The 27,172-nt window shown below is 31.1% G+C and overlaps 3 protein-coding genes across 4 annotated transcripts; all 3 read left to right on the top strand.

Moving 5' to 3' along the window:
• Positions 1–364: 364 nt before the first annotated feature.
• LOC139110202 (glucose dehydrogenase [FAD, quinone]) lies at positions 365–6,929 on the top strand. Of its 2 annotated transcripts, XM_070669838.1 has the most exons (5): positions 365–1,022; positions 1,097–1,866; positions 2,322–2,557; positions 3,302–3,615; positions 3,702–6,929. In XM_070669838.1, the coding sequence occupies exons 3-5, from the start codon at positions 2,414–2,416 to the stop codon at positions 5,113–5,115; spliced, it is 1,872 nt and encodes a 623-aa protein (XP_070525939.1). In that variant the 5' UTR covers positions 365–1,022; positions 1,097–1,866; positions 2,322–2,413; the 3' UTR covers positions 5,116–6,929. The 2 variants fall into 2 exon arrangements, with proteins under 2 accessions (XP_070525939.1, XP_070525947.1); XM_070669846.1 differs by having other exon boundaries at positions 365–1,468.
• Positions 6,930–14,758: 7,829 nt separating this feature from the next.
• Positions 14,759–17,411, top strand: LOC139110257 (glucose dehydrogenase [FAD, quinone]). Its single transcript, XM_070669898.1, has one exon. It carries the CDS (start codon positions 15,193–15,195, stop codon positions 17,062–17,064), a length of 1,872 nt encoding a protein of 623 aa, XP_070525999.1. The 5' UTR covers positions 14,759–15,192; the 3' UTR covers positions 17,065–17,411.
• Positions 17,412–22,821: 5,410 nt separating this feature from the next.
• Positions 22,822–25,437, top strand: LOC139111901 (glucose dehydrogenase [FAD, quinone]). Its single transcript, XM_070672504.1, has 2 exons — positions 22,822–24,992; positions 25,138–25,437. Exons 1-2 carry the CDS (start codon positions 23,190–23,192, stop codon positions 25,279–25,281), a joined length of 1,947 nt encoding a protein of 648 aa, XP_070528605.1. The 5' UTR covers positions 22,822–23,189; the 3' UTR covers positions 25,282–25,437.
• Positions 25,438–27,172: the final 1,735 nt, after the last annotated feature.

Here is a 27,172-nt window from a genome sequence, read left to right as displayed (position 1 = left end):
AAACCGATGTCGATAACGTACTACTTTTAATCCCGTTATTTTTAGAATGCCGTCGATAACTTTAGATACTTTCGTACATACATTTCAATACACAATTATAAGACGCATGTTACTATTAAACAGTTATTATTGATTTAATTATTCAAATAAACTCAAGATTTGATTGTCACAGGAATCAAATTCATCTTTTCTGATACAAATAAAAAATATAAATAAATATAAAGATTTAAAGTAATATTACTGTGTGTAGATATTAAAATTCGATATTAAAAATATCAATTTTTTTTTGCAACATACGAGTCTTTAGAATTTCAACCTCAAAATCAGGTTATTGTGTTGAAGAGTCGTAAAGGTGAAACGCGGTCGACAAGGGATTACAGCTTCTTCTTCTCCAATTTTACCAAGGAATGCAATTTAACAAGAGAATCGAAGCGCAGCGTGTAAACGTATAGCAGCGTGGCTGACCGAAAACAACGTAACGAGATGGGTATGTATGGATTGGAGAAACAGTGCCTGCTAAACGGCACGTAGACATCGTGGAGGAGAGAAAGTGCGCGCGAGTAAACTCGTCTCCTCACCGAGTATCGGCCACGAAAGTAAAGAGAAAGATGACGGGCACCGTTACTACGCATGAAGGAGAGGAAAGTCTTGCGTGTAGTTCACACATTCAAAAAGAAAATGATGTGCCGCCGTGATGTTCCTTCTCATTTGATAACATGCGTTGCGAAATTGCGCATCCAAAACGTCACAAAACGTCGTCAGTTATGGTTAGCTTAACTTAGCTTTTATTTGCTTTGCTGAACTTAATTTAGTTTAGCTTAACTTAGCTTAGTTTAACTAAACTTTGTGTTACTTTGGTCAGACTTTTAAAATTCTATCTACTCTTAAATTGTAAAAATAAATTTTTCGTAATTATTTTTATTAATAAAAGAATGAACGTAAAAAATAGAGTTTAGAAATCTTTATAAATATTTATTCGAGATAATGGTTTATGTATGAGACACACACGCAGACATGTGAACGTATGTAAATATATATTAATATATACATGTAAAATTTTTTAAGGCAAAGTAATGATAATGTAATCTGCTTGAAGAGATTTGGACGTGCGACGAACAACATACGATAGCAGCCTCTACGTTACGAGATCACGTTTTCGTGTGCGACGTTGGCACTGAAAGGATACACTAGAGGCCCACCAACTGGTTTTCACTCCGAACATTCACCAGCGCACCGCAGTCTGGTTCTTACCGGCGCTAGTTTCATTCCGCTGCCATTTTGCCGGTTTATCATCGGACGTTTTTTTTTTTTTTCGATTAAAGTGAAGCTTTCCGACAAAATTAATGCGGTATCAAACGCTTAAAACATCACAACACGAAATAGACTCAAGATGTAATTCGCCTAGTTCCAATCGCAAGTGCGATGGTAAACATCAAACGAAGACTGTACTTAACGTCGCGAGAAAGCAGTAAGTAAAAAAAGACACTCAACAAAAGCTTCAGCAAAACAATTTCTAAGAAAGTTACGTGTTGAAATGTACGCAAATGACAAATCAACGAGTGCAACACATTATTCACGTATATATATTCACAATAAATTTTGTCATTGCTAAGATATCTTTGTGACATGCAACATTTGCACTTATAAATATGCCAATGATGTCGAGATGTCAGACGAGGTCCTGCAACTTGATTTTCATTGAATAAAAACTATCTGACTACTGGCTGTCGCTGCTGTCACATTGCCAGAGAAAAATTAGCATAATTATATGCAACGTACACGAAACATGTGTATAAAACTCATATAGATGTTGACACCACTCTCACGTGACTTTTTCTAAAAAATTGTGAATTTTTGGATGACAAAGTATGTTTATATTAATAATATTGACGTAATATCTTGTAAAAAAAAACGTCTAGAAACACAACAAAATTCCTATACCTAAAATAATCTTTTCTTTTTTCTCCTTTCTCTTCTTACTCCCCTCTCCTTTCCTCTCTCTGTTTCTTGTTTCCCACTATTATATATCATGTAATTCAAGTTCAGATGTTAATTATCCTTGCAATCTACAATTAATATAAAATTAATTTATATAGAAAATAAAACTAAGGTAAATTAATCTTGTAAAAATATAATTTTTCTATATTTTTTAAAATTAAAAAATTTTTATTATTTATCACAAAATGCACTTTTCTTTATAATATCAAATTTTTTAACGATGTTTAATTCACTCGTGCATGACGTTTATACGTTTGTAATACTTAAAGTATCGATAGTATTCTATTTTTTATTAGTCAAATTAATTAGCAGTTTATTTTCAGATAACTTGTGGTTTTTCGCCGATATTTAAGGGATCCAATTTCTCGGATGACATGCAAACAGATATTGATGTTTGACGGCAAACGTAAAATTTATGGAAATGGCAGCAGTGTTAACAACCTTAATCGGCACGACTTCTGTTCTTGGGCTTAGTTTAATTCCACTATTGGCCATTGGTCTAACCGTATACAGATACAATAATTTTGATCCAGAATCACACCCGAAAAATGCACAAGAGGTATAAAGGAGGAACAAAACAATTGAGAAAAAAGAATTCTTTCGTGTGACTTGTACATACTAAAAAAATATATTTTAAAAAATGATAACTTTAGATCAGACCTGTTCGAAATTCATGAGCTGAAGCGCTTTTTACTACAAAAAGTTAAAAAAAAATGGATAAATACCAGATAGGCATATTCTGGCGAAACTCTAACGTTTATCTCTTTTTATTTATTGTTCTGCTTTCTCAGAGTAATGAAAAAGTGAAAGCGTTTAAGCTCGTGAGTAAATTTTGGAACAGGCTTACTTTCAAGTTTTAGACAATCTTCGGTTAAAGTCGATAAGACAGTGTTCGTGATTTACCGGTTATCGACGGAATTAAGATTTAAAATCGATAATATCATATACGTCTATAAAACAAATAAACGACTAGTATGCTTATTTCTTGTAATAAGTATCTTAGTTGCTGTATTAAAACTTAGTTCTGTTACAAAAATGAGATATTCCTTTACAGTTAAATATTTTAATCATTATAGAACAATTCGTAGTATTTTTCTTTACGCGTACATGTGATCATAAAATAAAATAATCGTGATTCTAAGTTTAAAAATAATTTTAAGAAAAGGTTTTATGTTTGTCACAGCTCTAATCGTTTCCGAAAATTGTTCAAAATCCGAATACTATTGTCGATATATGTTTTTATTGCTTGGTGGAGGTTTCAAATTCAGTATTAAACGATTATGGATGATATGTACAATTTCAGCTGCTACGAATGTACGACTTTATAGTAATTGGAGGTGGCAGCGCAGGGGCCGTAATAGCTTCGAGATTGTCCGAAGTACCTAATTGGACGGTGCTACTCTTAGAAGCTGGCGATGATGAGAACGAAATTTCGGATATCCCATTGCTGGCCGGATACACGCAACTCACAGAATATGATTGGAAGTATCATACCTTGCCACCCAGCACATCCGCATATTGTCTAGCCATGATAGGTGACAGGTGTAATTGGCCACGAGGAAAAGTTCTTGGAGGAAGTAGCGTACTTAACGCCATGATTTACGTTCGCGGTAACAGGTAAGTATACCTGTATATAAGGTATCTTTTATTTTCATTATTATCACGTTAACAAATCGGGACGATAAACGAGAATGTTCTTGCAGACACGATTACGATAATTGGGCTCGAGCGGGTAACACGGGATGGAGCTACGAGGAATTGCTTCCTTATTTTCTCAAGTCTGAAGACAATCGTAATCCGTATTTAGCAAGAACGCCTTACCACGAGATAGGGGGTTACTTGACGGTGCAAGAACCACCTTGGAAATCTCCTCTGGCGATTGCCTTTCTACAAGCAGGTCAAGAGATGGGTTATGAAAATCGTGATATAAATGGATTCAACCAAACCGGCTTTATGTTAACTCAAGCAACGATTCGACGTGGTAGTCGATGCTCGACGGCAAAAGCTTTTCTCCGGCCGGTTAAGAACAGACCGAACTTGCACATAGCGATGCAGGCTCAGGCCTTGAGGGTGATATTTAACGATAAAAAAAGAGCAACGGGCATCGAGTTTCTTCGCAACGGCAAGCAGCAGATTGTGAGATGTAGAAGAGAAATTATCTCGTCGGCCGGTGCGATCAATTCGCCTCAGTTACTTATGTTATCCGGAATCGGTCCCAGAGAACACTTAACCGAATTCGGTATACCAGTGCTATCCGATTTACGAGTCGGGGATAATCTTCAGGATCACGTAGGCCTTGGTGGATTGACTTTTGTCGTGAACGAGTCGATCACTCTGATGAAAGAGCGGTTTCAAACTATCTCGGTGATGTTTGAATATATCGCAAGAGAACGAGGACCACTGACTACTCCAGGAGTGGAAGCGTTGGCCTTTCTCAACACCAAATACGCTGACAAGTCTGGCGATTATCCGGACGTGCAGTTTCATTTTGCTCCATCTTCTATCAATTCTGACGGTGATCAAATAAAAAAGATTCTCGGTCTAAGAGATCGCGTGTACAACACCATGTACAAGCCCTTACAAAATATTGAGACCTGGTCGATTCTCCCGCTTTTATTACGACCCAAAAGCTCGGGTTGGATCAGGCTGAAGAGCAGAAATCCCTTGGTCCAACCGAATATCAATCCTAACTATTTCACGCATAAGGAAGACATGGATGTTCTCGTGGAGGGGATAAAATTGGCAATGAAGGTATCAAATACCAGCGCGTTTCAGCGATTTGGATCAAGACCACATACAATTCGCATGCCGGGCTGTCACAAATATCCCTTTGACACGTACGAGTATTGGGAGTGCGCCATCCGACATTTCACTTTCACGATTTATCATCCGACAGGCACCTGCAAGATGGGCCCGCGCGGCGATCCTACGGCCGTCGTAGATCCACGACTGAGGGTCTACGGGGTGAAAGGACTCAGAGTTGCCGACGCTTCCATAATGCCGACCATTGTCAGCGGAAACCCAAATGCACCGACCATCATGATTGGCGAGAAAGTTAGCGACATTATCAAGGAAGACTGGCGAGAGAATCAAAAGCGAAACGTTGGGCGTAGGTGACAAAATGTAGAGATTTAGTATGTAACGACCACATGTACGTGTGCTCGCGTATATACAAACACATCTATGTTGTCTCATTTCTAGACATATAAAAAATTTTAGTTATATTCTATGATAAATGGTTAAATTTTCTAGCTTCCAGACTTTTTTTTACCGTGAAGTTTTTAAAAAATAGATTAAATATTTTTGTCATACAAACATAATGCATGTATTTAATGAAAACTTCTTTCTTTTATCTTATACTCCTATGCTAAGTTACGCTAAAAAGAACAGTTAAGTTTTATGTAGAAATATTTAAAATTTGATGGAAAATTGCATTAACGATTATAAAGATATAATACCTTAAGATTTAAGATTACAGCTTACAGAATTACAGATTGAACAAAAAGCGTGACATATCTAAAAGACTTTCTTATTTGATACTTATAAATATTAACGCGCAATTTTCACGGAGAAAATGTAATATGCTATGTACATAATCTAGAAATATATCAAAAATATTAAGTATTTCAAAGTCATTAAAATTTTAATGACTGAGTGGTATGCCATTCTATGTAAAATAATGTACAAATATATTAATTAATTTATTCAATTAACAATAAGTAATATATTTTATGTTTATTATTCTATATTTTAAATGCAGTATTTTTCCTTATATTACAGTATAATAACCAAAGACAAAAAATAACTGTTATTTTTTCATTTGTTTTAAATTAGATTAGACAATTTTGAATTTAATTTTATATTGCTTAGTGATAACCATTATTGATAACTAAAATGTGTTTTGATCGCTTGTAACCATTATAGATAACAAAAATGTATTTTAGTCGCCTATAATCGTTATCAATGATTAAAATATTTTTTGATAACTCATAACCGTTATTGATGACTACTATTTTTTTTGGTCACTGATAACCATTATCAAAGATAAAAATTTTTTTGGCCAGTGATAACTGTTATCAATGACAAAATTCTTTTAGATCACTGATTATCGTTATCGGTGACTGGATTTTTTCGGTTACCTGTAATTATTATTGATGCATAAATTTTTTTGCTTAAAATTATTTAAATTGTAAAATTTGTCTAAATCAAAAATATAATAATTTAAGATTTAATTCAATTAAAATTAATTCCATTTATCAATATAAATTTTTTTTCTCTTGGAACAATAATGGATAATATGAAGTTTGTATAAAAAAAAGACGTTTGTAACTGGGTCGAAGAAATGTTGAAAAAAAGGAAATATTCGATGTTTAAAATGTTTTATAATGCATTTAACTGCGTACAGATATTAATAATGTGTATTTCAGCCAGATATTAAGCTACTCGTGTTGCGCACTACATATAGTTAACTTTTTGTTTTAATAACGTATATAAAAAATAAATTAAATTTTTATGATTAAAGTTTAAACATCAAACCTATCAATTAACATTAATTACTTTTTTCGATTATTTATCTTTATGTGTAAAATATTATTACAATAAAAATTGAATTTAATATATTAAATGTTTGTACAAAAGTATTTTACAAAAAAATTATTTACATACGGAAAAGTAATAATTAAAATTACAAAATAATAAAAACTAATCTATTATTTACTTTTACAGTATAAAGAGAGCCAAACGAGAGAACTAATGTATATCGTGGAAAAGTGGTAACAATAAATGTTTAGCATTTCGTCATAAATGTCATTTTCACGTTTTAAACATTTACCTTCTTCAGATTTATTTCTTCGAGATTTTCTTCATTAATAACAAACTTCCGTTTTTTATGTCATTCTACAAGAGACAGACGTACATGCATATGACAAATATAAGAAACTTGAAATTTTGTAGTTTTATATGTTGAAATTATTGTAAAAAAGTTTGTACTTGCATTGATTGAGTTTAATAAACATTATTATTTTGAGAATGTCATTAGATAAATTGTATCTGAGGTCACTCAATTCTAGTCTTAGTGCTGAGAAGGTTCTTTCCATATTAACTTGAGTGGCTGGGACAACATGAATGATTACTTTTAGTTCTTGCAAAGATTACAAGAACTTTTTTTCTTCCCAGTACTGCATTAGATTCATTTCAGTGTCTATACGTTGTTCACTATATGTGTCAATTTCCATTTAGACTCTCTTTAGTTTTTTCAACGAGACACATACTTTTTTATTCTTAGAAGACAAATTTAATTCTAAGATCCTTAATGTTTATCTCAATAGAGAAAACATACTTTGATTTAACAATTTATTGACTAAAAATTTCTTAATTGAGCTTTATGGTATTGATCGGCTAGTTGAAGATTGCGGATTATTTTTGCGTCGTGCTTATTAAAAATAAATTCTTTTAATTTTAGTGTTGTATCTTTACAATAATAATTTTTACAAAATGTAAATAGTACCAACTATTTGCAAGAAAATTATTTGAGCTGCTACTTTCTTTTTTTCTGATCCAAATTTCCGCCTCGATCTAAAAATAGTGCAGTACTGACTATCTTATACCATTAAATAAATTTGATTCTCGTAATTTATGCATCCAAGGATAAAGAACCCTGTATTACAATTTATGTGTTTCAGCTGCGCCTTCATGTTTAGTCACACAGCGTAAAAATCACCGAAAATTAATTGCTTTTTTTAGAGCTTTATAGTTACCACATAAACAGGCTTCAATGTTACAACTACTTCTTTGGTGGAATCTCATTCTTTGTCTGCGTGTCGCTCTTTCATATTAACATCACAAGACTTCTTAAATTCTAACAGTTTTTGCAACATGTCAAAAGTGGAATTTTCTTTAGTTGGAACATCTACCAGCAGCTTCTTCAAATTTAACAATTCCAAGTTATATCTAAAATTTGAAGTAAAAAAAAATAAAACAACATATAATATATTTTTTTTTTATAATGTAAAAAACTGAAAATATGTGCCGTAATTACCTTAAATTACCTTAAAGTGGGTGTTTTCAATGTTTTCTCACTCAATACTTTAAACAATTGCATATCAAAGAACAGAAGTGCAAGGTCTGAAATAAAACCTATACAAACATCGTGCACTTTATTCTTGGAATACTTAATTATAAACTTAGCTTTTTTGCTATCAATTTCAATTAATATATTTCTTTTGCATTCCATTTTAAGTATCTATTTAATTATTGTTGGAATAATGAAATTTTTGGATTACTTTTTATTTTTATGATGAGATCACTTCTACGCAATGACAATAAAATAAATGACTTTAATATATAATACATGATATAAAGAGTAAATTCATGAGTAATTAACTAAAGGCGTTTTCACGCTGCAAAGGTCCGAATGCTATTAAGCTCTCTTAAAACAAAGGAATGTTAAAGAGCATCCCGAACCTTCAAGATGAATCAAGCCCGCAAGATGACCACTGTCATGGACCATCTTCTTTATTCAAGCCAAATTTTGATGGTCACAGATAGTTTATCGCGCGACTTTGAATCTCGGTTTGCAAGTCGTACTGAAGGAAACGCCGCGAGTTGAATGGTAACATGAGAGGCCTTGGCGAAACCAACAGACTCATAACTCTGTTAACTCAAAGTTGAACGTTCTATTTCAAAAAAACATGCTATTAAAAATTCAAATTTTATTCCAATATTTTTTCAACACAGTTATAAATATCCTCTTTGTTTACAAACTTCATATGATCTGTTATTGTTCCTAGAGAAAAAAAATTTATATTGATAAATGGAATTAATTTTAATTGAATTAAATCTTAAATTATTATACTTTCGATTTAGACAAATTTTACAATTTAAACAATTTTAGACAAAACAATTGTTTATAATTATTAGTAAAAAAAATACAGTTACCAATAACGAAATTCGATGACCAATAAATATTTTAATTTTGATAACGGTTGATAACGGTTATCACTGACCAAAAAAAATTTTCAGTTATTGATAATAGTTATCAATAAATAAAATATTTTGAACTTAATGTTTAATCGCTATTCACAGACTTTTTAAATATTTCTTAGAATAGTTACGTCCCTGATAATAACACGCAATGATACGTTGATACAAATCGAAAGATAGGAACTCTTTGGATAAATAAATATAAACTCGTTTCAACGATTTAATCATTGGCGAGTACTATGAGAAACGCACATTGCACATTTCCGGTTGTGGGAGTGCGAAGCGAACCAGACTACTCGATATATTCCACACAGGAGATCGTACGGTGACTTTCGAATTGCAAGTGGGCGGATATAATTTTATATAACATTGCATCTCGTGCCAAAAGTCGCGCGTGGCAAAACGCATATTCTCACGCGTGCGTGCACGTTTTTACTCTTTATTTCCGCTTCCTTGTCTTATCTGTTAACGTATCCAGCGGAATGAATACGATAAGTCAACGAACGCCGTGAACTATACATCGACGTGATTTCTACTGTTTCTATTCGTAAATTATTTGCGGATTTTAAATTTTTTGACATTACACGTTTCAGATGACGATTTCCGCGCATTAGATTAGATTAATATCGGTGAATAAAATACATTCTTTTTCTCCAATGTACAATATATGAAATACTATTCGATGCATTGAAAAAGAGACGGACTACTAAGAGAGTGAAAGTAACCGAACATCGTCGTATTTACATCAAACTTTAGTCTGTTAACTTTATGCGCAAAAATAGCATGCGTAAAGTACAACTAATGAAAGAAAGTTTAAACGAGAGAAAGAAAATGCATTTGCGAGAGATATATTGTACGTGGTTCAAACAAACTTTTCTACGTACAGTTTTTAATTAGCCACTTACCTTTTCATATTGTCGTTCAAAATAACTTTTAAAAATACGGCAAATGTAATTTTACGTAACGATACTCGTTTAAGTCATGTGCTCGTTATCGTAATTTCTATTCTATCAAAGATTCCTATCATAATTAGCATTTATATGTTTTTTTTCGTTAAAAATTGTTTTTTTCAATAAAAATTAAACTTTGTTTTAATTTCTTGATAAAATATATGCAATATATTTTGCAATTGATATTATGCAAATACAATATGCGATGTAAACAATACCAAATAACTACTTCATATTTTTAATTAATTTAATACAAACAGAAGTTTCATATATATCTTGAAAGATGTTTGATATAGTTTTCCAGGATAATTTACAGGGATATATATCTTTATGTACAAACTTTACGCGTTTTAAGGGTTTCTTCCATTTTTAACATGACGGTAAACTCTCGTCATTGATTTTTGAAACATCAGTTAGATAAGAAGACTATTACTAATTTATCATGAATGTACCAGAAGCAGTTACATTTGCATATTCTATTTAGTTACACTGTTAGTGTCCAGGTTAAATAGATAAATAAATATAGATATGGATAGGTAACTAGGTTGGTAAGTAGGTAGGTTGATAGGTTGATAGGTAGATAGACGGACAGGCAGGCAGGAAGGTGGGTGCGTACATGTAACTACAGGAAGAGAATACTTTCACTGTCAGAGTACAGCTGGAGGTATTCGGGAAGGACAAGAAGAAGACTAGGCAGAAATGAGAACGACAAGGACAGTGAGAGTGAAATGGATGGAGGTATATCGGTGCAGTACCGTGTCCGTTCTTCCGACTATCATTACTGACTCCGTAGAAGACACTCGACCGCCGTCGTGTCACCTGACGAGCTTTCAGCAGCCGGACCGCCCGTTGGTAACGACATTTTGGCAATAATGGAATTTTTATCATAGACGAGTCCCGCGATCATCGAGTTCCGCGATTTTTCTTTTGTGTATAACTTGAAGCAATTATTCACGAGTTGTACTTGCGTATCGGGCAGTGGCAAAGTGTTGGTGCAATCTTGACCGAATTACGGAAAAATGCTTCCAACCAAGTGTCAGGAATACGTTCATAAAGAAATTCCTAGTACAAATTTTGCGCCGTAGTGTTATTATACACATACGTCACGTGTGATGTTTTTGTTTTACAATCATTATCACGCAAAAAAAAATTGTCTACAAAAACTTGTTTTACACGGTAATATATTCAACAAAGTTGATTTATACGGAAAGGCATTATGAATTATGAAAATATATTGCAAGCGCAAGTTATAATTTTTTTCTGACGCATTGCGCGCCCTTGACAAATTCCTGGTAAGTTACAACGTCAGTGTAGAGTCGATGAAATTATTAACTGGTTAAAATTCAGATAAAAAAAAACCACAATGTGGAAGTACGATGTTTTGTGTCCATACAAGAATTTTCCGTAAAAAAATTTTTCCGTTGCGTCACAAACGCTGAGAAATCTACGTTAATATGTGATATAAAAATATAACATACAGCTTGATTTTGAAAAGTAATAACTGCTACTTTAAATGATTATGTATATATGAATAAATGTATAAATTCATTAATCGCTAAAACTTGTAAAGAATGATCTTTATAGTTTGTAGACGCCATATTTATGCCGACACATATCAGCAAGAATCGACAAAAGTCAATAATAAATTAATAATGACTATTTATTGCCGTTATTATTAATTGAAAAACTTTATGTTAGGTTCGTTCAATTGATCAAATGATCGAAACAATGAATTTTATTACTTACTTTGTTAATCAAGTATTTAAAAAAAGTATTCTGATTCCTTGGTTAATTTATATCCGGTATAAAGTATTAATCAACATTCAACAGAACAATTGGTGTTAAAGAAAATTAAATTAATAAAACTAAAAAGAAATGTAATACAAGTAATTTTCACTTACCGAGCACTTTTAAAAATTAATTTAACTTTGCCTAGCATCATTGTTTCAATAGTTTCGTTTATAAAATAATTTAATTTTGTAATATACTGCAATTGTATATAACTAATATAATTATACTAATTAAATATTGTTGTTACTAGGCGCACAACGGAGTTAAAGTATTAAATTTAATAAATGCAGCTACCGATATTGTTGTTAATTATCTTAACGTATTTAAAATAATAATTAAATAATATACAACTATCGCACTTACGTTCATGTCAGAAGGTTAATTTTTCCACGATACTAAAATGCTTATTAGCATTGAAAATGCAGTTTTAACTTTTTAAGTAAGTGGACAATAAGAAAGCTGATCGTAAATTTGATATAAACCTATTTTTATTATATTTATTTTAAATAGATTTTTTTTATCAAAAACAAGTGTTAAAACAATAATTTTGTGTTTATATTTGCGTTTTTTTTTCATTTTTGAAATAACAATGTATATTCTCGACAATTGTCTTGTAATCGATCATCATCTTTCGTGTTTAATGCTATTATTAGTGATGTGAGGACGTTTTTGTGAAATTAAAGAATTTTTTGATTCGTATTTAACTGTTTTTTCTCTTCTATATCTTTCACGGCAAAAAGAAATTTACGTAACATTTAAGTGTCGGAAGTGATTATCTCTGTAAACGCGCAAGAAATGATTAAACCAAGACTGAGCTACAATAAGATCATATGAAATATTCGTTCTACAGTTTCACCAGAAGTATTTGGGACGAGTTATCTATCGAAGTTCATTGCGTAATTTGTAAATTTTTACCGCGCTTCAATGTTGCAATTGACGAATATTGACAAACTTTCACCGATTACTGTTTTTTTTACGCCTAGCAGTTTCCGACGTTTTAAATAAATTATTTTTATAAGATGCGCTTATATTATTTTCACTCAAACTTTAATTACTTAATGCAGTTTGTTTTTAATAAAGTGTAACGTAAATATAATATATTAATTAAAACTTATACTCACCGCGTGATAAAATTTTACGTGTAGAAGTTAAAAGTCATCAGACACAAAGAAAAAAATTTTATAATTATATCATACAGCATGGATGTGTGTATGTGTTAACACAAATGAATACGTCGGTATTATTAATAATAACAAAATATCATGAATTATTTACGCGAGTTGTTTCTTTCCGATTATATCAACACATCATTTCGAATATATTGGCATCACAGCCGGTGCCGTGACCGCATCTACTATTTGAAGCTGGTTGCAATATTATCCGTTAGAATTTTAATAATTCTGTCGTAACGATGTCCGAGATCTGACGACTAATTTCAGGAAACGTAAAGGCAACTTCCGTGTCGCTTTCCATGCGTAATATATGAAATTTACCGAGCGTGTTCTCCTCTTTCTCGTACCTTTCACAATTTCATTTTTTTATAATCTTACAAACGATTCGATAATGTCATAAAATCACTATAACGCATTCCACATAAAAAATAGATATTTCAAATTTATCGCGCAATCGAGAGTATCGACATGTGCTACTTAAAGGTAACATTTGCAAAAAAGTATTTCAGCGTTCAATTCGCCAAATTATTTCGATCTCTTTCAGAAATAAGGAAAGTGACACTTTACATGTATGATTATCGGGTATGTGCAAACGAAAAAACACTAAATATTAAATTGTATACGATTAATTATAATACCACAGTTAAATGCATACGTGTTAAATAGTGCACTATGTGGTTATTTAAAAAAAATTTCTTATTTTCATCGTTATTTAGCAATGAGAAAGTCCTTTGGAAGAGAAGATCTTTGAGAAAACTACAGTGCACAAAACGTAAAAACGTAGAGATTGTTTAACGGAAGTTGTAAAAGTTACAAAATTGTTAATTGTTTGTGAAGTATATAAGTATTGTATTTTAAATAAAAAATGTTTTTTTTTAAAGTTTCTTGTTAAATATAAAAAAAAATTTTTTTTGCATTTTTTTTACACATTTGAGAATAATAATTCGAAAATAATAATATTGAATAAAAATCTGTTTTTTATCGATGAGTAATATTGACGAATTATAGACGATTTGCGATTTTAGTTGTTTCTCGCAAAAAATTTTTATAATGTCAAGATAAAGGAGTTAATTAACCAGACAATACTTAAGGTTAAATTAGACATATAAACAAAAAAGCATGTTTTGCACTGACAATAACAATCACGATAGAACTGAGAAGAACAATAAAAAACACGTGCATATGCGTGTGCCTGCGCGTGCATATATGTATGTGTGTGTGGGAAAAAAGCGAGAGCGAAAGAGAGGAGAAGCATAACGTAACTCGATGAGTCGTCTCGTAAAAAGAACGGAGTTGGAGGTTTATGCCGGTGAAACACTTTCTCCTTTCCCGTTATGAGATCACTATCTTGTTCTTCCGGTGGATCGGAACGTAACCCGAAGGCATAACGAGGTACTTTGTGCATCGTTTACTCATTCAATTTACACGTGGATTGAAGTCTAGGTTGCGCGGTTTTCTTATTAAATTAAAGGTCGATCATACTAATATGTTTTTATGGGATGAGATCGTCCTTAATTTGTTGAAACCTGAATATTTCCTTATTTCTTTGCGCGATATTCGTATTAGTCGCTTTTCCTTCCGCCAACAAGAACATTATACGATTTTTCTTTTGTTTCACCAAGTAAATCTAATTATATTTAACAAATTATATTGAACAAATATTAATTATACTTAACAAATTTGGACAAATTTCTTTTCTACAAATAGCAGAGAATGTTGATTTAAAATCTCTGTGATGCTTAAAATTCAAAATTAACAAATGTGTTCCTTTTATAATATATATATAAAATTGATAAAGATAAAATAAGATATTTAAAATAATACTGACGTGCGTTGTCTTATATGAAATTTTACTCTTGACCGTCAAGCTTCTATATTTAATTTCTTTTTTAATGAATAACATGGTTATTTTTATTAATATTATTATTATTAATATTATTGTTATTGTTATTGTTATTGTTATTGTTATTGTTATTGTTAGTGTTAGTGTTATTGCTATTGTTGATGTTGATGTTATTGTTATTGTTATTGATATTGTTATTATTATTACAGGACAAAGCAAAATGGAAGCAATCTACCAAAATCAATGGAAACGCCATGAAAAGTATAAACGACGATGTATTCTTCAGTATTCGTGAGATTGAAAAGTTTGGCATAGATCTTTCTATTAAAAGTAACATAAGCAATTTCGTTACGACAGCAGTAGCAGTGCAATAAACTTGATGATATAGAAAGATTCGGTGAAACAGCAGAATTAAATAAAAGAAGAATTAACAAGACGAAGTTGTTTTATTGTCAAAATGGTTTTCAATGCGATAGTAGTGACGACAGCCTTAAAGGGCGCCATTGGCTTGATGGGCACAGGTTTGTGGCTAGTACCGCTGTTAATCGCAGGTCTCTCTTACTATCGCTACGATCAGTTGGATCCCGAGAGCCGACCGATTGACAAATATCCTCTCTACTCAGAATATGACTTTATTGTGATTGGAGCTGGATCGGCTGGAGCAGTAATAGCCAGTCGACTTTCGGAGGTAGCTGAGTGGAATGTGCTGTTGGTGGAGGCCGGACCAGATGAAAACGAGATCACAGACGTACCGTCTTTGGCTGCGTATCTGCAGCTGACCAAATTGGATTGGAAATATAAGACCGAGGCAACGGGTAGAGCTTGCTTGGCTATGAAAGGCGGACGCTGCAATTTTCCTCGCGGCAAAGTTTTGGGCGGAAGTAGCGTTCTTAATTACATGCTGTATGTGCGCGGAAACAAAAACGATTACGATCATTGGGAGTCGTTGGGCAATCCTGGTTGGGGATACGAGCAGGTTCTTTATTACTTCAAAAAGTCCGAAGACAATCGAAATCCGTACTTACGGAAGAGTCCTTACCACGCGACCGGCGGCTATTTGACAGTACAGGAGTCACCATGGAAGACACCCTTGGTGGTTGCGTTTGTTCAGGCTGGTGTTGAAATGGGATATGAAAACAGAGACATAAATGGCGAAAAACAGACGGGTTTTATGATATCACAAGGGACTATTCGCAGAGGAAGCAGATGTTCTAGCGCGAAAGCATTCTTGCGGCCTGTACGATTACGTAAAAACATTCACATAGCTATGAACAGTCACGTGACAAGAATTTTGATTGATCCATTAATTATGCGAGCAACTGGTATTGAATTTGTGAGAAACGGTCGAAAGCAAATAGTGAGAGCTCGCAAGGAAGTGATATTGTCAGCGGGTGCCATAAACAGCCCTCAAATTTTGATGCTTTCGGGCATTGGGCCAAGAGAACATTTGCAACACATTGGTATTCCTGTTATCAAAGATCTTCAAGTCGGCAATAATCTTCAAGATCATATAGGCATGGCCGGCTTGACATTTTTGATTGAAAAGCCAGTCGCCATAGTTCAAGATCGTTTTCAACCGGCGCCGATGATGATGCATTATGTAATTAATGGTAGAGGCCCTATGACAACGTTAGGTGGTGTCGAAGGTTACGCCTTTGTAAATACAAAATATGCGAATCATTCGATCGATTATCCAGACGTTCAGTTTCACATGGCGCCAGCCTCGATTAATTCCGACGCAGGAACGCAGGTTCGGAAAGTCTTAGGACTTACGGATCAAGTATACAACACTGTTTACCGACCGATTAGCAATCGAGATGCTTGGACCATTATTCCTCTTCTTTTAAGACCCAAATCTCGTGGTAATGTACGCTTAAGAAGCTCTAACCCTTTTCACAGTCCTATTATTAACACTAATTATTTTTCCGATCCCATGGATATTGCCACTCTCGTAGAGGGTGCAAAGCTTGCGATTCAAATTAGCGAAGCAAAGGTTTTCAAACAATTTGGTTCGAGACTTCATCGTATTAAATTGCCGGGATGTAGGCACTTAAAATTTGCAACTGATGCCTATTGGGAATGTCACATTCGACACATCTCTATGACAATCTATCATCCCGTAGGCACCGCCAAAATGGGCCCACCTACTGATCCTGCTGCTGTCGTCGATCCGAGATTGCGGGTTTATGGCGTCGCGGGTCTTCGAGTTATTGACGCGTCTATCATGCCAACGATATCCAGTGGCAACACTAACGCGCCAGTTATTATGATCGCTGAGAAGGGTGCTGACTTAATTAAGCAAGATTGGTCCGTTATCCTTGCCAATTAAATAATAAATTCTTATCAGCCTAAGAGAGCTGGTAAAAAAGTGATTTTGATGGATGATCCAAAATATTGTAATAATAATATTATTTTTTTTTATTTTGTATCGGGCAAGAATAATTGTTATTTTTAAATATTAGAATATGAGAGAAAAAAAAAGAGAAAAAAAAGAAAAGGAGAATAGTTAAAAGACATTGAAAAACTTTAATACGTATAATCTGTATAATACGTTGATAACACATATTTAAATATCTAACCAATCAACTTTGACATAACGTATTTAGTTAATCGGTTTTTCTTTTAAAGTTTATCGGTCGATAATGTGTTACTACTCTACTTAACTATTTAAATATATATATATATATATATATATATATATATATATATATATATATATATATATATATAATATGAAGGCTACAATATGTGAACAACTAGAGTAGGTAATTTCGATTATGTGAAATTACACAACTAGAACTACAAAAATAAAATAAAAATAATTTTCTGTTTTGCTCTTTTTTCTGATATTTTAACTTGAAATTCAAATAGAACAAATAATTTGTAAATTTATTTGATAACACCAGAAATAATTATTATGTAAAACATGATTTTACAAAGAAATTGAATCTACGACATTTTCAGATAGATCAATACAGTCAATAAAATAAGTATTCTAGGATCAGTTGTTCTAACTGCCTGATAAATTTATGTATCAGATAAAGATGTGTTTATCTTAACGCTTTAAAAAAAGGCGACAAACATGATTATCTGATAGATAGATTTAACAAAAATTTGGGACAACCTACTCTTAGTAATAAAATATGGTCAGTTTGGAGTCGTGTAAAATATGTAATGTAAACTAAATGTATCGTGTTTATTTCTCAGGTACAGCATTATTGTTTCTTGGTTTTATTATGTGCCATATAATGTGTATTTTTTTTAGCATTAAGTAAGTTAAGTTAATTTCATTATTTAAATAGATTCTTTAATGTACATCTATAATATTAAATAATTATAAGATAATTACAAGAAAATAACTAATGACTTTTTGTCGTGATTTTTTGAGTGAGATTATGATTCGGTACTTGTAACGTTGTTATCTGTTGTAGTCGAGCGCTAAATTAATCTTAAATCTACATATTAATATAAACATTAATAAAGCAACTATAAGAATTACGTTTCTTGTTGTACGTTGTAAAATAAACAATGTTGCAATAGAGGAAAAAGATTTTTCTTTGTGTTTTTTTTTTAATTTTTATTACACCATTATCTTTATCTTAATTCCTCGAATGTAAACATCTTTCTTACATAAATTATAATATCACGCGTGATCGTTTAACTTCATGGCTGATTTGCCAATTAAATTTTTCAATGGAAAACGTAATTATTATATTTATAATATATCTTGGAATTCCAATCCATCTTTCATTAATTTTATCTTCCAACTTACTTAACTGCGTTATCTGAAACGTCATTTGTGGAAATATTTTCCTTTACAGTTTTCTTGCTAACTATTGCAACATACGGTGTTCTTATAAAAAAATGCTTCTTACACTCAAGTACTGACTTCTAGCTGCATCACTGTAAAGGACGTTTAGAAAATCACAAAATTGGTTATATAATTAAAATCTTTTATAAAATACCAATTGGTTTGAAAAAAAACTAATAAAAGGCTTTACCGTTTTCAAAGAGTTAAGCAACATGGTTAATTATTTTAATTTATTATTAGAACTGTTACAATTTGCAACTCGCTGGATTCGACATGATTCTGTATATCGTTGTGACAATCGATATCTTCCAAACTTTCTATATGTGATTCCTCTTTCGCTTTCTCTAAATAGGTGATTGATCTTTAATCTGCATAATAAACAGAGTTTGAAAATTTAATAAATTCTTACATTAGCATAATTTTGTCTTTCTATTTTCGTGGATACCTTTCACTATACCAGTTCTTGAAGTTACAAATCATATTTATAGGTTAAAACCGTTTTAACCGTAAAGCATCACATGCATGAGATAATGTTATCACTCTAAACTAAAAATTGTATTATATAAAATGTAGTTAATATTGTATTACTTATTAATATTACAATATATATTAATAAAAAAAAATTTAAATAATTTAACATAATTGTCTAATGATAATATAAATTTTGTAAAACACTTTAATAAAAGTTAAATATGCATAATTTGGAAAGAAATTATTTAATAACTCACCGAATATATTTTTTATAATTAAAAAAAAAAAGTAGTATAAAGACAGTCAGTTAAAGACTCAAAAAACATAATTATACTAAAATGTTATCAATCTTTTAATTCAAAATTTTATTTGTTAGTGAAAATTAACTCTGAAAACTTTTATCAAGTTTTAACATTAGTCATTATCAGAAATATTTTAAGTTCAACATTTTGGCACTTGAAATATCGCTTGTGTTGGCTTAAACACAATTATCTCGGTAACTTGAAACCAGTTGTGCTACAAATATATTTGCCAGTTAGCCTTGCAAAATACTCTGCTGCTCAGAAATACGATTACTACTTTTTAACAGAATTGAGAAGTAACGTGTTGATTTTAATACTGTTACGCTTATAAGTCACTCTTTTAAATAACGGTGTTATTTTCTATTTTTGTAACATAACGAGTTTAATAATTACTTTCATCGTTAGTTTATCATTCTAATCTATGATTTATTTCGTTTTTATTTATATATCATATTTTAATATATTCACTTCTTAGTCATTAATTAATATTTAGAATCCGTATTTAAAATCAGTTTTCTTTTTTTCCACAGTGCATAGAAGAAAAATAAACTCTAAACCAGTGTAGGTAAAAAAAAAATAAACCGTAGATTTAAGATCGTTTCAAGAACAGAGATCAATTTAAAAGTATTGAATTAAAAATTTAACATTAAATAGTATAAGCACTAAATATATTGAGAGTGAAAAATGTAAATCCGGCTGCATTAATAAATTTAATAAAAAATAAAATATTTATATTTACATATTAAACATTTTAAACTCTTTATTTTCTCAAACGTTTATAATTTTGTAAATTTGATATAACTTTCCTTCTTTTATTAATATATTAATAAAAAATATGACAAAAAAGTTTTTTTAATTTAATTTAATATTAACAAAAATAATTTTTTTTTATTTCTACTGTGTAACAGTATTGGTATTAATTTACTTTTTAAAGAAAATTACTTGGTACTGATAGTTATTTAATCACTTGCACTAGCAACAAATTAACTAATGCGCATGTAACTCCATTGTAACTCGCCGTGAGGTGTCACAAAAAAACTCGATAGAATTTTGCATAAAGAATTTTACCAGATATAAATACTAATTTTGTTGATAAATAATCTTGTACAGTATGGTATCTATTAAAACAAAACAAATTCAAAAACACCTCGACGTGCGTAACACATCTTTCCAGTGCAAGTGGTTAATGAGTAGAATATTAAAATAAGTTTTTCTTCTTACTTATAAAATAACTTTATAAATTTTATAAATTAACTTATAAAATTAATTAATTTTTTTTTGTCTGTTTTTTTTTTTTTTTTAACCTTTTGAGTAGAAATAAAAGAATTGACGGCTAAAATTATAATCGTATATCGAACGCATAGAACGTAATGGATATCAGCGATAATGCACCGAACTGGATAGGTGACAATACTTCTACACGTACAAGGCGAACGTACTTACCTTACTTTCAAATGTAAAGAAGGTTGTCAGAATTTGTGCACAGCAGACTGCACTGCACAAGGGCATTTTATATATTTCTTATTCAGCTTTCAGTCAACAACCATCTCTGCGTTGATTATAGTCGATTTAGCGCTAGCGAGAGCTGAAAACAATCGTTAATTGAGACAAATAATAAAGTGAGAAAAAGTAAGAAAACAAGAAAAATGAAAAAGTAATAAGAAATTTTTTATAACAAGCTATATTTATAATTATCAAACTGGTGTGAAGAAATATTGAAACATTACAAGTGAACAAAATTAATGTACCTATGTTGAGTGAACGTTTTGCCCTTGGTGGACACTACTTTATTTCGATGATTTACAATTTTTAGAAAACGGTAAGTAGATTAGGATCAAAACTATTTTATTAAAGAAGATACAACGCGAGGTGAAATAAATTATTGTAGTGCTTGTCACGTATGGCAATGTAACAATAGTGAGCATGATGATAATGCAACAAGATGGCCTATTACGTGATCTGAACTTTGAAAAAGAAATACTTGTGTAATGCATAGTAAATAATTACATACAAAATCCTACATTTGATGTGCCAAGTTTTTTTAAATGTCGAAACCTTCATTCATTCATTATAAACATGTGAACAAAATTACATGTATATTCACTGTTTTTCGATGTCGGTTGTTTTTATGTTCGTAAAAAAAGTTGCCGAAAAAAAGAGTCGCGAAAAATTATTACAATAAAAACTTGAACAATGACGCGGTATTATAACCATCAACGCAACATGACAGATTGTTTAACAATATTTTTGAAAATACATATATTCTGATGTTCTTTTGATTGACAGTTTTAAAAGTTGTAATCAGATGTCACGCAAAAAAATTTACAAGTGTCATAAATTTATCACAAATTAATCATCAACTTTTTTGTATTTGTTAAAGTATTGATTGTTATAGATAGAGTTTATAGCAGTATAAATAAAAATTATAAATTTTGTCTCTGTCGTTCCAATAGTTTAAAAGCAAAATCATATGTAATATCATAGTATTTCCGAGATATTTGGTTATCTCATTGTCAGTTAACTTGTTACATTACAAAAGCAGACATTTTTTAGATTAATTATATAATTTCTTTCAGTACAAATTTTATAACTTTATTTTTACACATTTGTGCATTGTTTATATAAAAAAAAAGACAAAAATACATACAAACAAATAACAAATTTTTTATTATATTTATAAAAACGTATTACAATTATATTTCCTAAATCAATCTAATCACATAAAATAGCATTGGTAAAAATATTTAAATATATTATAAATATAAACAAAATGTCATAATAATTTAACTTTTAATTTATTAATATTAATATTATATTAAATAAATATAAAACTTTATAAAATTTTTTCAAGGTCGTTATATGCAAAACTTATAATGATCGAAAGAGAAACCGGTATTGAGGAATTTATCGCGAATTCAATACGAATAGTTTCAAGGATATAAGAGTAAAAAAAAAATTTACATTTATATGTAGCAAAAAATTAAAATTTACAGATAAAATTAATATATTTTTGCATACATTTTAAATTAATTATTGCTTTTGATTATTATATCTGTTGTATTTATTTATAATTATAAAAAAAATTAAAGATAAAAATTAAAAATAATAAAATATATATTATTAAAAGTATAAATTACTTCAACAATTTTCAAAAAATTATTAATTACATACAATTGCATATATATATTTATTATCAATATTATTAATTAATTTAATACAGTGAATTAAAATAAAAAAAAACAATGGTAAATTAATTTAACTGCTAAAAAAACCAATATTTTTCTTTTTCTAGCTTTCAACAAATTAAAAAATGTTTTTTTCTGTAATATGACATTTTAATTTGTTTACTGCTGCTATGCGTTGTAATGATAGGTAATTCTTTGAAATTTATTTCTTTATGGAAAGGAAATTAACATTAGATGTATAAATTATATCAAAACTAATCTAAAATTTTCTTAAATTTATAACAATTGTACTCATGTCGAATCTTTATACGTAGGACAAAAGAGAAAACATTGTAAATGGTTTTCATCGTAATTACATTAAATAATAAAATAATTTAACGTCGATTGATAATTATTTCTGTCAAAAGTACAAAGGCAAGTTTAATTTTTTATTTGAGTTGTTCGGAATGCATTGACAGAGTCTTTATTCTTTTATCATGGCATTAAATCTTTTGAACTACACAATTCCTCTTCAAGTTGTTTATTGTGTTTGTTTGTACGATGGTTATTTACGTATATACGTAATACATTTGCAAAACAAGGACTTTAATGTACGTATATATACCAGGTGAGCATCCAGAGGCAGCTCTCTATTATCCTACGCCCCACTCGCAAGATACACTCAATAGCCAATTGCGAGTTGAATATGCCCGGCAAGGCATCAAGATTCTTTTACCTTCTTAGTGCCGTTTCAGTAATCGGCCCGTTACAGTTAGATGGACAATCGACGGCAGAACGATATCACAGTCTTTACGGAACTGATGTGAATGGGCGGGCGTTGATGAATATGTTTGAGCTAGGGATCGGAGCCCTAAAATTTCTCCAGCAAGGTGAACAATATATGAATCAGGAGATACCGGACACAGTGCCGAAATTTGGAGCCGTGTATGACTTTATAATAATTGGCGCCGGTACAGCCGGTGCGACAATAACCGCACGACTAAGTGAGATACCTCAAGCAAAAGTGTTACTAATCGAAGCTGGCCCTAGCGAGAATTTGCTCATGGACATCCCAATTCTCGTTCATATGCTACAGTTTAGCAACGACGTCAATTGGAAGTATCAAACTAAATCATCTAATAAATACTGCCTTGGTATGGCTGATAATAAATGCAATTGGCCTAGAGGGAAAGTGATGGGTGGTAGCAGCGTGTTAAATTATATGATAGCAACAAGAGGCGGCGCCGAAGACTATGACCGATGGGCCAAAATGGGTAACGATGGTTGGGCTTATGAAAACGTCCTGAAGTATTTTAAAAAACTAGAGACTATCGATATCCCGGAGCTGCAATCAGACAGCGTTTACCATGGGACTAAGGGGCCATTGCATATCGCTTTTCCATCATTTCATACAATATTGGCACAAACCTTTCTTAAGGCTGGCAAGGAGTTAGGGTATCCGGTGTTGGATTATAACGGAAAAGATATGATAGGATTTTCGTATTTACAGAGTACAATCAAAAATGGCACCCGTATGAGTAGCAACAGAGCCTACATACATCCTGCGAGAAATCGTAAGAATATTCAAGTAACGCGCAACAGCATGGCAAGAAAAATACTGATTAATCCCAGTACACATCAAGCAACCGGCGTGGAATTTATCAAACATGGCCAAATTATCCAAGTGTTTGCAAGAAAGGAAGTGATTTTGTGCGCGGGAGCCATTGCATCACCTCAGTTATTGATGCTGTCTGGTATTGGACCGAAAAAACATCTTAGTGAGCTTGGCATTAGAGTTGTCCAAGACTTGCCTGGGGTTGGCGAAAATCTAATGGATCACGTAGCTTTTGGCGGGTTAACATGGACAGTAGACGATCCGATAGGTTTGCAACTGGCTGATATAGTGAATCCTGCGCATCCATACATAAAAGATTTTTTAATAGAGCGATCAGGACCGTTGACCATTCCGGGTGCATGCGAGGCTCTTGCTTTTATTGACACAAAGAATCCAAAAAAACGTCAAGGTTTGCCTGACATCGAATTGCTGTTTATCGGTGGAGGATTTAAAGGAGATATTATTTTGCCAATTATAATGGGTTTTAACGATAAAATGCGCCATATATGGCAAAAATATAATAAAGATCACGGATGGTGCATTCTACCGATGTTGTTGAAACCAAAGAGCCGCGGTCGGGTCAGATTATTAGCCAACAATATTAACGTCAAGCCTGAAATTGTGCCAAATTACTTCGAAGATCCGGAAGATATTAAGACGATGATCGCTGGCATTAAAGCCGCGATAAGTGTTGGTCAAACAAAAGCGATGCAAACGCTTGGTTCACGCTTGTTAAATGATACTCTTCCCGGATGTGAAAGTTACGAATATGATTCTTACGCTTATTGGGAATGCTTGATAAGAACAGTGTCTGTTACTATCTATCACTATAGTGGTACTTGCAAAATGGGGCCAAAAGGAGACCCGACCGCTGTTGTTGATTCTAAATTAAAGGTATATGTAATTTATATTTATTAAAAAGAACTTTGACAAAAAAAGCAAAGAATTTTTTTTTAATCTACAAGAAATATTTGTGCGTACGAACACGTATACGAATACGTGACGTTGTAATTTATAAATTTATGTACTTGCAATGCAGGTAATCGGCGTTCAAGGACTACGAGTAGCGGACGGTTCAATTATGCCGGAGGTTGTATCGGCCCATACCAACCTGCCTATTTACATGATTGCTGAGAAGCTGGCCGACATGGTTAAGGAAGAATGGGGATACGCGACCGATTAATACAGCCATTAATCACTAATGACTATTAATGAAAAACATTTGCCTGACGTAAATTTCATTCATAATTACCATTTGTATAACAAAAGTGAAAATTTCAATAAGTTTTCAAAAAATTGATATCGTAGAAATACTTTTATAAAAATAATATTTAATTATTTCATATTTATCATTATTTATTAATATTTATTTCAACAAATTCGATTTTAGTTAATAATAAATAAAATTTAGTTTAATTTGCAAATAGTTCTTACATGAACAATCTAGCAATTGTGTTTACTACTGAAGATATTAAGTTTAATTTATATTATTTTCAAAATATTCTTAATTGCAATGTAATTTGCTCTAATATTTTATTTATTTCATAACTGACAGAGATGTGCAAAATGAGTATTTAAATTTGTTTAAAATAGAAAATGCAAAAAACTCGAAACTTTTCCATTTAAAAGTACAAAGTATAAAATGCAAAGTGCTTTTATACATTAATTTAAAATAAGAAATAAAAAGTAGACATTAAAAAAATAGTATATTAATAATACACATATATGTATATAAGTAAAACTACAATTACGTTAATTTGAATATGCAGTTTTAAATCTAAAGCTAATTTTTTTTAATTTAAAAAATGTTGTTTTAAGTAAAGACTTATATATTAAAATAACTTAACTATTGGTTTATTTATACAGGGTGTCCCAGATCAGTGGACGATGCCGAAAATGATAGGTAGATTTAATCGAATTAAAACAAAAAGTCCTGTACCATTTTGAAAAATTCTCAATAGTTTTCAAGAAAAAAATTAATTTATGTACGCGTAAAAGCGACGAGAAAGCGTGGACTGAGTGAGCGCGACAGACGACGGTGCCATTTCTAATCATTCGCCTGTCGCACTCACTCACGCGCAGCTTTCTTGTCGCTCTTACGCTTATACATTTTATATATTTTAATTTTTTTCTCGAAAACTATTGAGAATTTTTTAAAATGGTAAAGGACTTTTCGTTTTAATTTGATTACATCTACCTATCATTTACGGCATCGTCCACTGATCTGGAACACCCTGTATATCAGATTAACATTTTCAAATTAAAAATTTTCTTTTTCTGTGCAGTATTTACATTTTTTTAATACTTTTTTTAACAAAATGACAAATATGTAAAGTATATATACAATATTACTGTATTAGTTAATCTAAGAACAATAGACACAGTGCTAATGAATAAAATAAAATAGATAATATTAAAGTACAATTTTACATATTACAAAAACAGTCGATTAAAGCAGTAAATTATAATCCGTAATCTAGCGAACTATAATTTTAAACTTTAAATTAATTCAACTGTAAGATATTGCTGGGCTGTGTTCAACAATATCACTCGAGTGTCCGAGTGTATTATTCTATCCTTGTTCAACATTCGGTAAATAACAAGAATAAAACATACATATCACATTCGGGTAATGTTTGTAAACACAGTTCTGCATAAGTGTTATGTGAAATGCGAATTCACGAGTGAAATGTTAGAACAGAAATGTATAATTGCACGATTTATACTTAATATCAATTTGTTTTTGCAAAAAAAATGCATTTTAAATAGAAAACAGGTAATTAAACCATTTAAATCGAAAAAGTAAAATAATTTCTAATTAATATATTTTTAATGCAAAATACAAAAGAGACATTTTACATTTTATATTTCCGTTTTAAGTGTATCGATTTTAAATATTGCACATCTCTAATAATTTAGCACTATTATTTTTATTTTTTACTGTAATTATCACTCATATAAATCCTGAAAGAGATTTGTGTAAAGAATTTTATTAAAAAATTTTGTTTATACTATACATAATGTAAAAATGTGTTAATAAATATATCTATTTATTATAACAAATATTTAATTAA

The sequence above is a fragment of the Cardiocondyla obscurior genome, linkage group LG02, assembly GCF_019399895.1.
Source record: "Cardiocondyla obscurior isolate alpha-2009 linkage group LG02, Cobs3.1, whole genome shotgun sequence".
Taxonomy (NCBI): Eukaryota; Metazoa; Arthropoda; class Insecta; order Hymenoptera; family Formicidae; genus Cardiocondyla; species Cardiocondyla obscurior.
The sequence above is the reverse complement of the archived record's forward strand: the minus strand, read 5'-3'. Positions and strand labels throughout refer to the sequence as shown.